This window comes from Microtus pennsylvanicus, chromosome X (assembly GCF_037038515.1).
Source record: "Microtus pennsylvanicus isolate mMicPen1 chromosome X, mMicPen1.hap1, whole genome shotgun sequence".
Lineage (NCBI taxonomy): Eukaryota > Metazoa > Chordata > Mammalia > Rodentia > Cricetidae > Microtus > Microtus pennsylvanicus.
This window is the reverse complement of record NC_134601.1, coordinates 118370071-118385807: the sequence shown is the minus strand read 5'-3', so window position 1 is coordinate 118385807 and position 15737 is coordinate 118370071. Positions and strand designations below refer to the sequence as shown.

General features: G+C 38.3%; 1 protein-coding gene across 14 annotated transcripts in view; it reads left to right on the top strand.

Moving 5' to 3' along the window:
* Positions 1-15737, top strand: part of Reps2 (RALBP1 associated Eps domain containing 2) — a 274896-nt gene that overhangs the window by 140022 nt on the left and 119137 nt on the right. For 8 of the 14 annotated variants that reach the window (XM_075956744.1, XM_075956741.1, XM_075956732.1 and 5 more), the window contains 3 exons: positions 2416-2558; positions 4881-4975; positions 14531-14603. In XM_075956744.1, coding sequence (XP_075812859.1) covers positions 2416-2558; positions 4881-4975; positions 14531-14603 — 311 coding nt within the window. The remainder of the gene's footprint in view (positions 1-2415; positions 2559-4880; positions 4976-14530; positions 14604-15737) is intronic. The other 6 variants (XM_075956743.1, XM_075956736.1, XM_075956742.1 and 3 more) reach the window with 1 other exon arrangement.

The following is a 15737-nucleotide window of genomic DNA, read 5'->3' as shown; positions in this document are numbered from 1 at the left end:
ATACCAGGCAAGTGCTCCACTGATGAACCACACTCCCAGCCCTGAAAAGTTTATTTTTGAATGATTTTTAAAAACAGATTGAGAGTGAACAGAACTCAGGGTTTTGTTGCAATGAAGATTAAATAATTATATGAAAAAGACAATGAACAGTATCAGGTGTACACTATAAACTAAGGGTTAGCTACTTAGTTTAGAAGTAATTTCCTCAGGCTGGAGAGATGACTTTTCTTCTAGAAGAGCAGATTTTTGGTTCCCAGCACCCATATATCACTCCTGACTACTTGTAATTCCAGCTCCAGGGGATTCAATACTCTTCTGGTCTCTTAGGGCACTGTATTCATATGGCATACATACACGGACATACATATATATGCAAAAGTAATTGCCTACTTATTACTCTTTGTCATCCTGACTTCAGCCTAGGCAGCTGTGCACATGTGAGATACTATGTCATATATTTTATATATATATATATATATTTTTACTTAGTGTGAGGCAAGAATTCAGAGGACTTTGAAAAGCCATTCTTCATAATATTTTATAAGGCAGAGTGAACAGAAGGTCCAAGAACATTTTGGAATGAAGTGAAATTTGTCTATTCTAGATGCCTGTGAACTTTGTATATCTGGCAGGTGTTTCACAGCTGGGCCCCAATTCAGCATTTGCAGCTGCAGTGTCGGCTCTGCCTTGCTACTGAGGCCTGCCACAGTTGTAGCTCCAGGAGGGTGGTGCTGCAATGCTCCAGATGGTTCTCTTTGCATCTATGAAAGTGCTCAGCACCATAAACTCCTGCCTTTGTGGATTATAAATATATATTAAAACATTGGAATATTTATGTAAAGCTTTTTCATGAGGCATTACAAAATCGTGATAGAATTTAGGATCGCACACCACATATTGTGCAATATTGTTGAAAAATTATTCGTCATACCGTGCATGCCAGTGTAGCTGGAATTTTGAGCTGGATTTAGGTTCTTCAGCCATATACATATAGTCTGGCTTTTTATAGTATAGTTTTTTTTTGCAACAGGACTTATGTTAAGATTTTAAGGGTAGGGAAAAATGACCATTTTAAAAAAGAGTATAGTCTGTTTTGGCAGAACTCCCAGTCTTGCCCAGTGAGGCTTCCTGTCTCTTTGTTGAGATAAATGCATGAAGGCTAAATGGCATACTCTCTATCCAGCATCCGAAGCAGTTCCCAGATGCCTCACCTTGGGGAGCAGCTCTCTCAGGGCTGATGCATTCTGAATTAGAGCAAGAGTCTCAGGGGGAATAGGAGGATGCGAATGATCTGAAGCAAAGTTACAGACCTTCCCTTAGAGATTTTTTTTTTACTTTTCCAATAGCAACATCTTTTTAGTACAATCTCACACGAGTCTCTCTCTATACTTGTCCTAATACAAGTATGCTTGTGTCTGTACACCACAGAGATAATGGTGCTTAACAGATCTTAGTTCTTTTGTGTCTTTTAGCGACAGAGAGTGACTGAAGTGATGACAAGCCTTTTCCAAGAATCCCTTTCCTCATGGTTGTCTTTGCCAGTTTCAGCCTTTTCTAGTTGGTACTTTCATATCAAAATACAAGCAACCAGTGTTTCTTGAACCTGTTTGTATTTCCATACACACATCCTCTCTCTTGTTCTCTTGTTTTCTCTGTCCCCCTTGCTCTCGTTGTCTCTAGCTTTCTCTGTTCTTTCTCCCTTTCCATCTCTTCCCTCTTTCTTTTTCCCTTGCCTCATCCTGTCTCTTGTCTCTGTGTTTTCAGACAGGGTCCCATGTACTTCAGACTGACTTTGAAATTACTATGTGGTTAAGGCTAGTCTTGAACTGTTGATCCTCCTGCCATTGCCTCCCAAGTGCTGAACTTACAGGTATGAACCATCATGACCAGCTCTCTGAGAAGTTCTCATACAGAGAATAACCAAAATGCACACTATTTGAAAACATTAAGGTTTTTCCTTAAAACCTAAAAAAATAAACCCGAAGTGCCCATGTCCAGGCTCTGAATGAAAGCCGTAGTGGCTGAGTGTCTACTTCCTTGGCTCTTTTCCACATTAAGTCCAGCACTCTTCACGCTGCACAGCCTGCACTTATCGAGCGACTGTCAGGTAACTGCAGAACCCCAGACATCACTTTTTTCTTTTTCTTTACTCTCTAGAGTTCTCTCCTATGCCTTGTCTCAGTGTTGACCTATCAAAGAGCTTGAAGAATTTCCATTTTTATTTACAAAGTGCCACTGATGACACTGCCAAAGAGCAGCTTGTTTTCTTCCTCTGAGTGCCCCTTGGGATTTCACATTGGTTTGCCTAGGGAACTTTGAGGACACCACAGGCCATGGGCAGGAATCTGGGATCTGTGTGTGTCTGTTTGAGGCTGATGCTGTATGACAGGTACTCATGACATCTCTTATCTCTAGGGAACTCAGTGATGCTGACTGTGATGGAGCCCTGACCTTGCCTGAGTTTTGTGCTGCATTTCATCTCATTGTAGCACGAAAGAACGGCTACCCACTGCCAGAGGGCCTGCCTCCGACTTTGCAGCCAGAGTACTTGCAAGCAGGTAAGGTCTCATTATACACCATAAACCTTAGCTATTTTTCTTAGAGGCCTAATAACAAACTCTTATTTCTTAAGATGATACCTGGACATCAGGGAGCCCTTGCCTTCTGAAAATACTTTCTTTAACTTGAGTCAGACTTTCACATGTTAGAATATGAGTTATAGGGACAGTCTAGGGAAGTATGAGCCATCTGTTCTTCTGTTTCTGCTGCCCTCTGAGTGGTTTAGAACCAGTATCACTTCTCTTTTTTTATGACAGTCATGGGCAGTAAATACTAAATCCCACTGTTGATAGAAAAATAGATCTTATACTGCTGACTACAAGCTTCTCATCTTGTAACATAGCCTAGTATCTCAAAGTGGTCTTGGGTAAGGTAATTTAAAAGTACAAGGTCGTCTTTTTAGTAAGGTGATAGGGATTTTATCACATGCCATTTTACTTATAATCATAGAACTGTTTCCTTTGCCCAATTAGAGAACAAAATTGTAAGGTTATATTGCATTTTTTGGTATACTGTCTATGAGCCCTTTTTGACACTTTCCTGTCTGGGTAACTGGGTGGATTCCTGAAGAAAACTTTTGTTAAAATATTTTGAGTCTTTACTGTGTGAGAGGAACTGTATTTTCTCTGTGGTATGGGAAGAGAGGAGCAGCAGGTATGCTGAGAGGTACTGAGAAGGGGTTTGGAACACTTAAGAAGGGATAGAAACTTCAAGCCTCAGTGGTTGGAGTGTATAGAACAAAGAAGAGGCCAGGATGAGGCTGAGGAGAAAAGCAGGAAACATACCATGAGCAATAGCACAGGCCTGTGTTAGGCAGGTAAGTGATAAAATTAGATTTCTTGTCTGCAATGATTCTATGGGTTACCTACCACAGACCAGAACAAGTCAACAGCACAGGAGGACTCAGACTGGGGAGGTGACAGTGGACACGGAGGGATAGAAGATAGGGTGGGGTTAGCTGCTAATTGTTGTCTTTTGTAGTGTTTGAAAGTGTTAGCTTCCTACACAGGACTGCCTGCTATTCGCTCCCTATTTGCTCCCACATGGTAGTGGTACTCCAGCCAGCACTTCAGTGTACAGAATGGTAGAAAGATGAGTAAGGACTAATATATGACACCAGTTGCCAGGTAGTGGCGCATGGCTTTAATCCCAGCACTCAGGAGACAGAGATAGGCATATCTCTGTGAGTTCAAGGCCAGTCTGTTCTAAATAGTGCATTCAAGGTTAGCCAGAGCTACAAAATTAGACTCTAATAATCAAAATTACATTAAACGTATAGAACTGAGCCATGCAGTGGTGGTGCATGCCTTTAATCCCAGTACTCAGAGGCAGAGGCAGAGGCAGGTGGATCTCTGTGAGTTTGAGGCTAGCCTGGTCTACAGAGCCAACCTGGTCTACAGGAGAGCCAGAGATGCTACACAGGCAAACCCTGTCTTGAAACTGCCTCCCAAAGACACCAATCAAGTTTTTCACATTCTGTTCAGTTTTAAAAAGCATTTCATTAAAAATTGACTTGCTAACAGTGTGTCTTGACAGATTTGATTTATAGCTTCCACTTATTATCTACCCCAGTCTGCTTTACCTCTTTGTAATATTAGCAACTTTTAAAAGTCATTGTGATGTTTCATTCTTAATTACTTCATGACAGAGTAGTAAAGCAGAATCTGCTCCTAAGAACTAACCTGGATGTTAGGTAATTAGCTTAGCTTCCTGACTAACAGCTACTTTTGCTGTTGTACAGTAGAAAAGACCTGTAATGTTATTTATTATTATCAGTCAGTAAGAATGCATGCTCTCATTTTTGTTTTTCCTACTAACCAAAGAGATAAATATTTCATGAAGTTATGTTTGGTATATATTATTTTAGTGTCTTACTTATTTCTAGCAATATTTAGAAGGAAGTATTTTTAGTTAATGTTCATAGTATTCAAACCATCTTTTTGATACCTGCATTTAAAATTTGTTTTAGTATGATTAAAACTTAACATATCATGATAGCCAACGTGGTAAATTGCTACCATGTTGTAATATTCATTGCCAAGAGCAAGAGCTTTTCAGCTGGACTGCCAAGTGTTCTGTCCTCTGCCAGTCACTAGCCAGCTGTATGCCCTTAAGTAAGTCATTTACCTTCCTCAGTTTCGGCAGGATGAAAATGGCAAAACTAGATTGTGTTTGTAAGGACCTTCAAGTGCTGTCTCACCATAGCGAGGGATGTAGGTAGTGCAGATGAGTGAGCTGACTTCATTGTCATATTTCACAGCTAAGAAATCCCACTATGGCTGCAGTAAATATTCTTATATATTCTTTTTCTTCCTTACTAGCTTTCCCGAAATCCAAGTGGGAGTGTGCAATATTTGATTCTTACTCTGAGTCAATGCCAGCAAACCAACAACCCTGTGACTTGAATCGGATGGAGGTAAAAAACAGAAACAAAACCAAAAAAACCCCTTCCTATGTAAATCAGGATGTGTATAGAAGTAAATCATAGTTTATGTCCTCGCAAATACTGGAAAAAGAGCTTTTATAGCATTTCCTTTTCATGGTTTGAGGATTGGCCTTTCAAATACACACAATGAGTAATGTGTATAATTATTTTTCTTCATAAAAGTAGAGTGTATGGAATAATATCAATATCTCTTGACTTTCTGGATGTGAAATGATATATAGCCTAACAAAGGCAGATAATGATAGGTAAGTTGTTTAACTAGGCTTTAAGTCCTTAGGAAAGAATTTAAAATTTATTTATTTATTTTTGTGTGTATAGGTGTTTTACCTGCATGCATGTCTAGTGCCGTGGACTGGAGTTACAGATTGCTTCAAGTTGCTATGTGGTGCTGGAAACTGAACCCAGGTCCTCTGGAAGAACAGACAGTGCTCTTAACCTCTGAGCCAGTTCTCTAGCTCCATAGAGAATAATTTAAGTTGGGGTTTTAATTTTGAAAAGAGGTTTGAGAACTATGTAAGGGGCCCTAAATCACATTTAAAGATACCTTAGGGTTTTAAACATCTAAACTAAATGAGGATGGATTTAGATGGTTCTCCCAAATAAATTTGGCAAATTCCCATGGTATTGTATTGTTAATAGAATGCTATCTCTGTGTTCAGTGATCTTTAGCTGGGCTTTAATGAATATGAATTGGTATGATTATTGTCATTGTTATCACCACAATCATTATCACTATGAGTACTATGATGGCAATTTTTCACTTTAAAATTTTTATTTCTTCATAATTAAACATTACCATATAGTAATTATACATAGTAGCTTTTATCATGCTAATTTCACATATTCTATGATGTATTTGGATCATATTCAACTCCATTACCCTCTCTTGCGGATCTCTTCCCAACTGGTCCCCTTTCTACTTTCATGTCATTTCTTGGTGATCCAATAAGCTTGATTAGGATTGCTTACACAAACATGGGTAAGGAGTTATTTATAGGCTCATGAATATATTACCAATGGTTACACCATGCACAATAATGGGATTCATCATATTTTTATACATAAATGCCTTTTCATTTAATATAATGATCTGCAGTTACATCCGTTTTCCTGAACTTGCCATGGTTTCACTTTCTTATGACTTAGAACTTCATTGTGTGTATGTACTGCATTTTTATTATTCATCCATGTACTGATGGGTATATAGGCTGATTCCATGCCCTTGCTATTGTGAATATCACTAAACATGGATGGACAAATATCTCTGTAGTAGGGTATACGGTAGTTTGGGTATGTGCTCTGGCATGGTACAGCTGCGTCATGGGGTAGGGAACCCCCCACACTGCTTTCCGTAGTGGCTACATTGGTTTACATTTCCATCAGCGGTATATAAGAGTTTCTTCTTCCTCATATTCTTTCTTACCAACAATTTTTCATTTGTTTTTCTTGAAGATAGTCATTCGGATTGAGGTGATCTAGAATGCCAAAGCAATTTAATTTGCATTTTTCTCCCAAATGTTTATTGGCCACTTGTACTATTATTTTTTGACACAAAGTCTAATGTTTCATGCATTGGCCTTAAACTTGCTATGATGTAACGAAGGATAACATTGAACTGTTGATCTTCCTGCCTCCATCTCCTCAACACCCGACTTTGTGTTTCTTCTTTTGAGGTCTGTTCAGTTCATTAGTTCACTTTTTGATTAAATCATTTTTTGATGTTTAATTTTCAAAAAAAATTAATAGAAGATATTAGGTCCTTGTCTGATATATCTGATATATATTTTGTCTCTTCATTTTGCTAATTCTCCTTTGTACAGAAGTTTCTTTAATTTCACACAATTCTACTTGTCTCTTCTTTTTTGTGATGCTGGATAGGCAAGCACTTTATCACTGAGCTATATTCCAGTCCCCATCTTTCAGTTCTTGGGATTATTTTCTGTGTTATTATATGTTTTTCTCTAGCAGTTTCAAATCTTATATTAAGGTCTTTGATCCACTTTGAATTGATTTTGACGGGGATCTGGTTTCATTCTTCTTCATGTAGGCACCCAGTTTTTCCAGTACCATTTATAGAAGATGCTAACTTTTATTCAATATATGTTTTTGATACCTTTGCCAAAGACTATGTAGTTTAACTGTCTGGCTTTCTGTGTGGATGCTCTATTTAGCCCATTGCTCTACATGTCTACTTTTGTGTCAGTACCATGCTGTTTTATACTATGGATCTAAGGTTTTGTCATGCCTCTGGTATAAATCTTTCTGCTTAGGATTGCTTTTGACTAATTGGGGGATCTTACATGTTTCCATATGAATGTTAGGATTTTCTTCTGCTTTTTTGAAGAATATCATTGGGGTTTTCATGGGGACTAAATTGAATATATAGTATAGTTGGCCAATACATAAAACATGGTCAACCTCTGTATCCATTAAGGGAATATAAATCAAAACAATATTGGGATGCACTTGAGTTGGTAGAATGCTTGTCTGGCATGCACAGGGTCCTGGGTTTGCTCCTCATCATGCATAATCTGAATGTGATAGCACATACATGCAGTACTAGCACCTGAGAGGTGTAGTATGAGCTGTGGGCCTCTTCCCACAGCCCGGCTCCTGGCCGCCTGGCTAGCTTATACCCCAAAATAACAACACACAAACTGTATTCATTTAAACACTGCTTGGCCCACTAGCTCTAGCCTCTTACGGGCTAATTCTCATATTTTGCCTAACCCATTTTTAGTAATCTGCGTAGCACCAGTCTTACCGGGAAAGATTCAGCATGTCTGACCTGGCGGCTTGCTTCATTGCGTCTGCCTGGGAGAGGGGAGCATGGCGTCTGAGCTCACTTCCTCTTCCTCCCAGCATTCTGTTCTGTTTACTCCACCCACCTATGTTCTAACCTATCAGGGCCAAGCAGTTTCTTTACAATGACCTTCCTCCATCAGAGAGGTAGAGGCAGTATGACCAGGAGTTTGAGGCCTGCCTCACTTACATAGTGAATCTGAGGCCAGGCTGGGCTGCAAAAGACCCTGTCACAAAACAAGCCAAAAAACATTGCATTGATATTCTATCTCGCCATAGTGAGAATGGCTGTCATCAAGAAAACAAATAACACATGTTGATGAGGAGGTAGGGAAAAAGGAACCCCAAATAAGGTTGTTGGGAATGTAAATTACTCCAGCTATTATGGAAATCAGTACACTGGTTTCTCAAAACCTGAAAAATAGAACTGCCATGTGATCCATTTACAGCACTTCTGGATAAATACCCAAAGAATCAATGGCAGGTTCCTATAGAGATTCCTGAGAACATGTTTATCATAGCACTATCCACAGTAGCTGAGCTATGGAATTAGTGTAGATGCTCATGAATGGATAAAGCAAAGGTGACATAAATACAATGAAGTGTTTGTAATTCAGTATAAAGATGAACAAAATCTGAGTATAGTGGCACATACCTTTAATCTCAGCACTTAGGCAGAGGCAGAATGATCTTTGTGAGTTCCTCACCAGCTAGGTCTAGGGAGTCCCAGAGCATAGGTGGCATAGTGAGATACTCCAACCCCCAACAGGAAAATGAATGAATGAAATTGTGCCATCTTCAGGAAAATGAATATAGCTAGAGATCATAATGTTAAATGGAATCAGCCTTCAAAAGACAAATATTGCATGTTTTCTGTAAAATGTAGTATTTAGGGAGGGAATAAAAGGGGCCATGCAGGTAATAGGAAGACTATTAGGAATGTGGAGGGGGAAAGTAGTAGAGGAGGAGTGAGGATAAGGGGTATTGAAAGGGTTAATAAGATCAAGGCACACTATGCATATGTGTGGAAGCAATGAAACCCGTGCTTTGTAGAATTAGTATGCAGCAATAAAATCAATAAAGTTTATATAAGATTTTAATGGATAGTGATTAAATATTTGATGTTCTTCTAAATCATTACTCATTGTTCTGTCTAGAAGTCTCTTAATCTTTCACAAACACATGGAATGTGAACAGAGTTTGGTGCCAGTCCTGTGGACAGCAACTCCAATATAGGTGTTTGTGTTATAAACAAACCTGTAGCTGATTCAAGTGTCAGGTCACAAGACATTTTCTGAATAATGTACTTTCCCAAGGATAGATAGCAGAGCTGTAATCTTGTTTTTACTCTTATCAATAACTATGGATTATGGAGCTAGAGAGATGGCTCAGTGATTAAGAGCACTGACTGCTCTTCCAGTGAACCTGGGTTGGATTGCCAGCTCCCACATGGCAGCTCACAGCTGTCTATAATTCCAGGATCTAACATCTTCACACAGACATATATACAGGCAAACTGCCAGTGCACATAAAATAAATAAAAATTTAAAAATATGGATTATAATAGTCCATGTTAGTTTGTTAGATTACTGTATTTTTCTTTTTAAAAATACATTTATTGAGAAATACCATGCCATGCCAATTTAAACTGCACAGTTCAGTTGTTTTTAGTGTACTGATGGAGTTGTCCAACTACCAACATAGTCTCATTGTAGTCTCTTTTAGGGAAGCAGTGAGTTTGTGGGGTTTCTTATAGGAATATAGGTGAGGAGTTACTTACAGAGTGTGGATGGTTCAAAGGCAGCTGTATCAGCATGTCAGATGACTCATGAAAGCTGCATCCCTGAAGTATAGGCACAAGACATTTTTATCACTCTGAATTAAAACCCTGTTTTCATTAGGACCCATTTGCCACACTCCCCACCACTCACCTCTGATGATTGATCACATGTCAATTAATTAATTGGTGGATGGGTGCACATGCCATTACATCAACATGGAGGTCAGAGGACAGCCTGCAAAGCCAGTTCTTTCTCTTTACAGTGTGGAGCCAGGGGATTGAACTCGGGTCTTCAGACTTGGCAGCAAGTGATTTTACCCACTGATCTATCTCCCTGGCTCCCACTAACCTTTCTGTTTCTGAATTAGTCTATTCTGGACATTTAATATAAATAGGATAATAGTGTATGTGTGGTTTGTGAGTGCATTTTTTACTTAGTATAGTGTTTTAAAGGTACCACATTTATTTTTGGTGTGGAATAGTTTTTATTGTATGAATATCCCGTATTTTGTTTAGTTCTCTCTCTTTGTATATTTTGGCTATTATGAACCTACATGTGTAAGTTTTTGTGTGGGCAATATGTTCGATTCTCTTTTCAATATATTTACTAGTGGAATTGTTGGGTTGTACCACAGCTGTGTTTTAAGGAACCACCAAACTGCTTCCCAAAGCAACTGTATTATTTCAATTCCCCATCCATAAATGTCTGAATTTCTTCATATTCCTACTAACCATTGTGTAGATGGAAGTTTTTGTCCCGTCCATCCCATAGCTGTTCAGTCCCAAAGAAGCATATAGAGGCTTATATTAATTATAAACTGTTTGGCCTATTAGCTAAGGCTTATTATTAATTATGTAAACAGAGACTGTGCTTTCATTTCCTGTCCACTCAGACCCAAATAATCACAAAGAAACTATATTAATTACAACATTGTTTGGCCAATGGTTCAAGCATATTTCTAACTAGCTCTTACATCTTAAATGAACCCATACTTCTTATCTATGTTTAGTCATGTGGCTTGGTACCTTTTCTCAGCAAAACATTCTCATCTTGCTTTCTCTGTGTCTCTGCCTTTCCTCTTCCCAGAATTTTCCTAGTCTGATTGCCCCACCTGTACTTCCTGCCTGGCTACTGGCCAATCAGCATTTTATTAAACCAATATGAGTGACAAATCTTTACAATGTACAAGAGCATTATCCCCACAACACCCTTGTTTCTGCCATTTTCATTTTGACCATTCTAGTGGTATGCAGTTATATCTTATTATGGTTTCAGTTTGAAAATGATCGATGTTGTTGAATGTTTCTTCATGTGTTTGTTAGCCATTTGTATATTTTCTTTGGCGAAATAGCTATTAAAATCTTGTGTCCATTTTTATTTGCTTTTTTATTTGTTTTTGATGTTTTAAGCAAGTACTTTACCACTGAGCTATATCTTCAGCGAGATTTTTCAGTAATTTTATTATCTGCATTTTTTTCCCTAGGCCATTTTTTTTTCTCTAATGTGGTTCAGGTAGGAGAAGACAATAAAAGAAATGCACTTTTGTCTGGTCATGTTTGTATTGCCAACTGTTTGCTATGTTAAGACTGGAGAATCATAAGCTCAAGACCATTCTGGGCTATGAAGTGATTTTTAAGGCTGGCCTTGGAAACTTAATGAGACTTTATCTCAAAAGACAACAGCAGAGCCGGTTAGGGATAGAGTTTGGTGGTATAGCCACTTGCCTAGAATGCTATGAGACTTTAGGTTCAATCCCTAGCACTGTAAAAAATAACTTCTTCAATAATTTACTGGAGACAATAGATGGTAAATAGGAAATTATTTCTGGGGGTTTCATTGGAATGTGGAGAATCACATATTAGGATAGGAATGCATGCCATGTCAAACAGGCTTGAGGATGTGTTAGCTGCCCTTTCAGAAGGAGCAGTTAAAATGTAGATGTGGACTGTGTTTTAGCCTACAGAAAAATGATACCACATAAATCAGAAAGTGAGAGGGCCTTGTGAGATTTCCTCCTTCCACATTGGAATGTCAGCTGATGTTGTCATTGGCTTACGTCTAGATGAAGAACTACAGGAAATGAATGACTGCTGAGAGAAGGACCAGATCCCTGATAGATTATCCAGTACCAAGTACTCAGCCCGAAACATCTGTACATACAAGCACCACTAGATGGATTTAGCAGGCTGTGTCATATATCCATATATCCTTATGATCATAAAATAATTATGAAAGAAGGCAAGGTCACAAATTTGAAAGGGAATAGGGAGGCCATAGGAATTAGAGGAGGAAATCATGTGGTAGAAATGATATAAACACAACACATATATGAAATTCTCTTTTTTATTTTTATTTAACCTTTTTCATTTTACATACCAACCCAAGTTCCCTCTCCCTCCCCCTCTCCTGCCCCCTTCTCACCCCTATCCACTCCTCAGAGGGGGTAAGGCCTTCCTTGGGGAGTCAACTAAGTAGCTGTTTCTGTGGTTTCCCCATCATGATCTTGACCCCTCTTGCTCATATGATCTCTCTTCCCTCTCTTCATCTGAACTTCAGGAGCTCATCACAGTGCTTGGCTGTAGACCACTGCATCTGTTTCCATCAATTACTGGATATAGGTTCTATGATGACAATTAAGGTAGCCACTAATCCGATTACAGGGGAAGACCAGTTGGGGCACCCTCTCCACTATTGTTTAGGAGTCTTAGCTGGAGTCATCCTTGTGGATTCCTGGGAATTTCCCTAGTAGCAGGCTTCTCCCTAGCCCCATAATGACTCTCTCTATCAAGCTATCTCTTTCATTGCTTTCCCTCGCTATTCCTCCCCCAACTGGGCCATCTTGATCCCTCATCTTCCCAGGAGATCTTAACTATTTCCCCTTCCTGGGGCCCTTCATGTGTGTCCTCCTTTTGACCTAATTTTTCTGGGGTTGTAGATTGTAGCCTTATTATCCTTTGCTGTCTGTTTAATATACAGCGTTTGTCTTTCTAGGTCTGGCTTACCTTACTCATGATGTTTTTTTCTAGTTCTATCCATTTGCCTGCAATTTTCAAGATGTTGTTTTTTTTTTTACTGCTAAATAATACTCCATTAAATTAAAAACGAAGGGAAAGATTATTTGGAACTTCATGTACACAAAGTTAAACATGGCCATTTCAAGAAATGCAGCTCAACTTTCCTCTGCATCCTAGAATTTAAACAATATCCATGAATGTATAATTCAGTTACCATTTGGTTTCAGTGAACTTATTGGGATAGCCTTGGAAATGTTATAATTTTTGCTATCTTCTACACAGAAAATATTTTCCAGTTTATCACATAACTCAGTGGATATGGTAGATGTATGTATAGTAATTTCTCTGCAGTTGTACATAGAAGCTTTTTTACTTTAAAGTGAGTTACTATATATATAGTATAAAAGTGATTTTTATTTTTTTCAAGACAGGGTTTCTCTGTAGCTTTGGAGCCTGTCCTGGAACTCTCTGTAGACCAGGCTGGCCTCAAATTCAGAGATCCACCTGCCTCTACCTCCCGAATGTGGGATTAAAGACATGTGCCACTACCACCCAGCCATAAAAGCAATATTAACACTTAAAGAATCACCTAGATGTGGAATGTTAGACCTTTGATCAGGTTACCAACAAAATACTGTAAACTTTTATTTTCGAACAATTGAAAACTAGAAGCATGGATTATCCCTGTGGTTGTTTGAGTTCTGAGACACAAACTAGAGTTAATCATTGGACACCAAATACCTCTATGAAATTAGTCACTTTCTTTTGCATTTTTAAATTAATCTCTAAGTTTCAGATATGTTCAAAATGTATGTAATACTAAAGTACATTTGGCAACAAGTCATCCTGTAGCTTTTTTCTCCAGCTACCTCGCCATTCTTCCATTCTTAGATACCTTTACAGACCTTAAACATAAATATAACACAAGTATGAATATATATATTATCCTCTAGTCACAGCAAAGGTCTTGGAGCACATATTTTCCAGATTTGAGATAGACCAATATAATTGCATGTTTATGATGTTTTGATACATGTATAAAGACATACACACATGGTTAAACAGTTACCATGGTCAAAGCCAATAGTTCCCCCATCACTTCACACAGTGACTTGGTTTCAGTGGAGATTTAAGATCTTTTCTCCGGGTAGTTTTTAAGCATAATGCATTTCTAATACTGTAGTTAGGGTATGTATTGGGGGACCTTATTAAAAATAAATCTATTATTAAACTTTCAACTATTTTAAAACAATTCATATGTGATCAGTTTGGATATTCAGCTTATTAGTATACTGAAGACTTTTCTTTTTGATGAGCTAGGTGTATTTTTTTGAGACACAGTCTCTCTATGTAGCCTTGACTGTCCTGGAACTTACTCTGTAGACCAAACTGTCTACAAACTCAGAGATATGCCTTCCTCTGCCTCCCAAGTGATTAAAGGTATATGCCACTGTGCCCTGATTTGTGAAAATTTTTGATTTGTTCATTAGTATTTTTTTCTCTATCACAAGGAGGCTGAACATCTAATACAAAGTAGCTCCTGGCAAATACTCCCACTATAGGGTCATTATCATATCCTCTTCCTGTTTGTGAAAAAGTTTATAAATGCCAAGTTGGAACCTGGATGACTGCACAAAAGTAAAAATATTCTCTGGTTGAATCCCACTCAAAATTCAAATTTAATGTAAGATTCATTAATATGCTTTAATTTGAATCTCTGTTTCTCAAATCTATTTCTTTCCTCTATGTATATAAATATTTTAGTGTAAATTTACTTATGCCTCATCAGAAAACCAAATTAATAAAATAGTATTAAATGTCAGGACTTACTAAAGACATTAATTTTGACATGAACTATAACCTTTAAAACATGTCTACTTATTGCTTAATTTTTATTTCAACACATATAATTAATTTTCTTTTCCAAGAAGACATCTGTTAAAGACATGGCTGACTTTCCTGTTCCTACCCAAGATGCGACTACTGGTGATGACAAACAAGGTATGAAAAGAACTAGTTTTATTCTTATAAGGATGCCTTCCTGTGTTTCATCATCTATTTCTCCTGGAACAGCTTCCAATCATATGAGGACAGCCCTCAGAATGTATACTCATTTGGGTAGATTGTGTAGTTTAAATTGTTGTCAGAAGCCTGTGGTTCACAATGTTGCAGTATGACTTTCAGTTTCTGAATCGCCTTAATTCATTGATTTTTTTTGTTGTTGTTGTTTTGAGACAGTGTTTCTCTGTAGCTTTGGAGCCTGTCCTGGAACTAGCTCTTGTAGACCAGGCTGGCCTTGAACTCACAGAGATCTGCCCGCCTCTGCCTCCTGAGTGCTGGGATTAAAGGCTTGTGCCACCACCGCCAGCTCATTGGTCATTGTTAATCTTATGGTACTTTGACTCCAGACATTGGATTCTGTTCCCATAGTTAGGAAACAGAAATAATTGGAGGATTAATATCTAGTATTGGCATAAAGGATTTGAAAAAATAAACCACCATTAGTATACATTTGTATACAGGTCTAATCCATGAAGAAGTTCTTTCAGATAATGTATCAATCCTAAAGCTTTATGTATTTCTCATTGGTCCAGTGCTTATAGAGGTATGATGTGGAGCCTGGTTTCAATTTCCTTGTTTTACTGGGTAGCTGAGAAGGCATGCAGCATAGTGAGTGTCTAGTGCTAGAGATACCCTCAGGCATGGGGATTAGTTGGACTGCCATATCCAGAAGTGCAGGCAGGACCCTCTCCTCTAAACCCTGTAGTTTGTGTAATCCTTTTAGAATTTACCAGTTCCTTCCTCATATACCTTGTTAGACACAGACCTCACAAATCTAGTGCTTTTGAAATCACTTAACATTTAGAAATAAGCAGCTGAGCTCAGGCAGGCAGTATGAATCATCTACTTGTACAAGAAGAAAAAGAACTGGGACAGGAACCAAGATTTTCTGTCTTAAGCCAGTATTCCATCTGTTACATCAATTTACCACTCACAAGTGGGAGAAGCCTGTCTGAAGGGAAGCCATTTCAGGTTTTATTGTTGAGCCCTGCCATTAATTCAGCCTCACAGAGACGTTAAACACGAAAAAGAAACTTCCATTAAGCACCAATGGTTTCATACTTTCGATTTAAA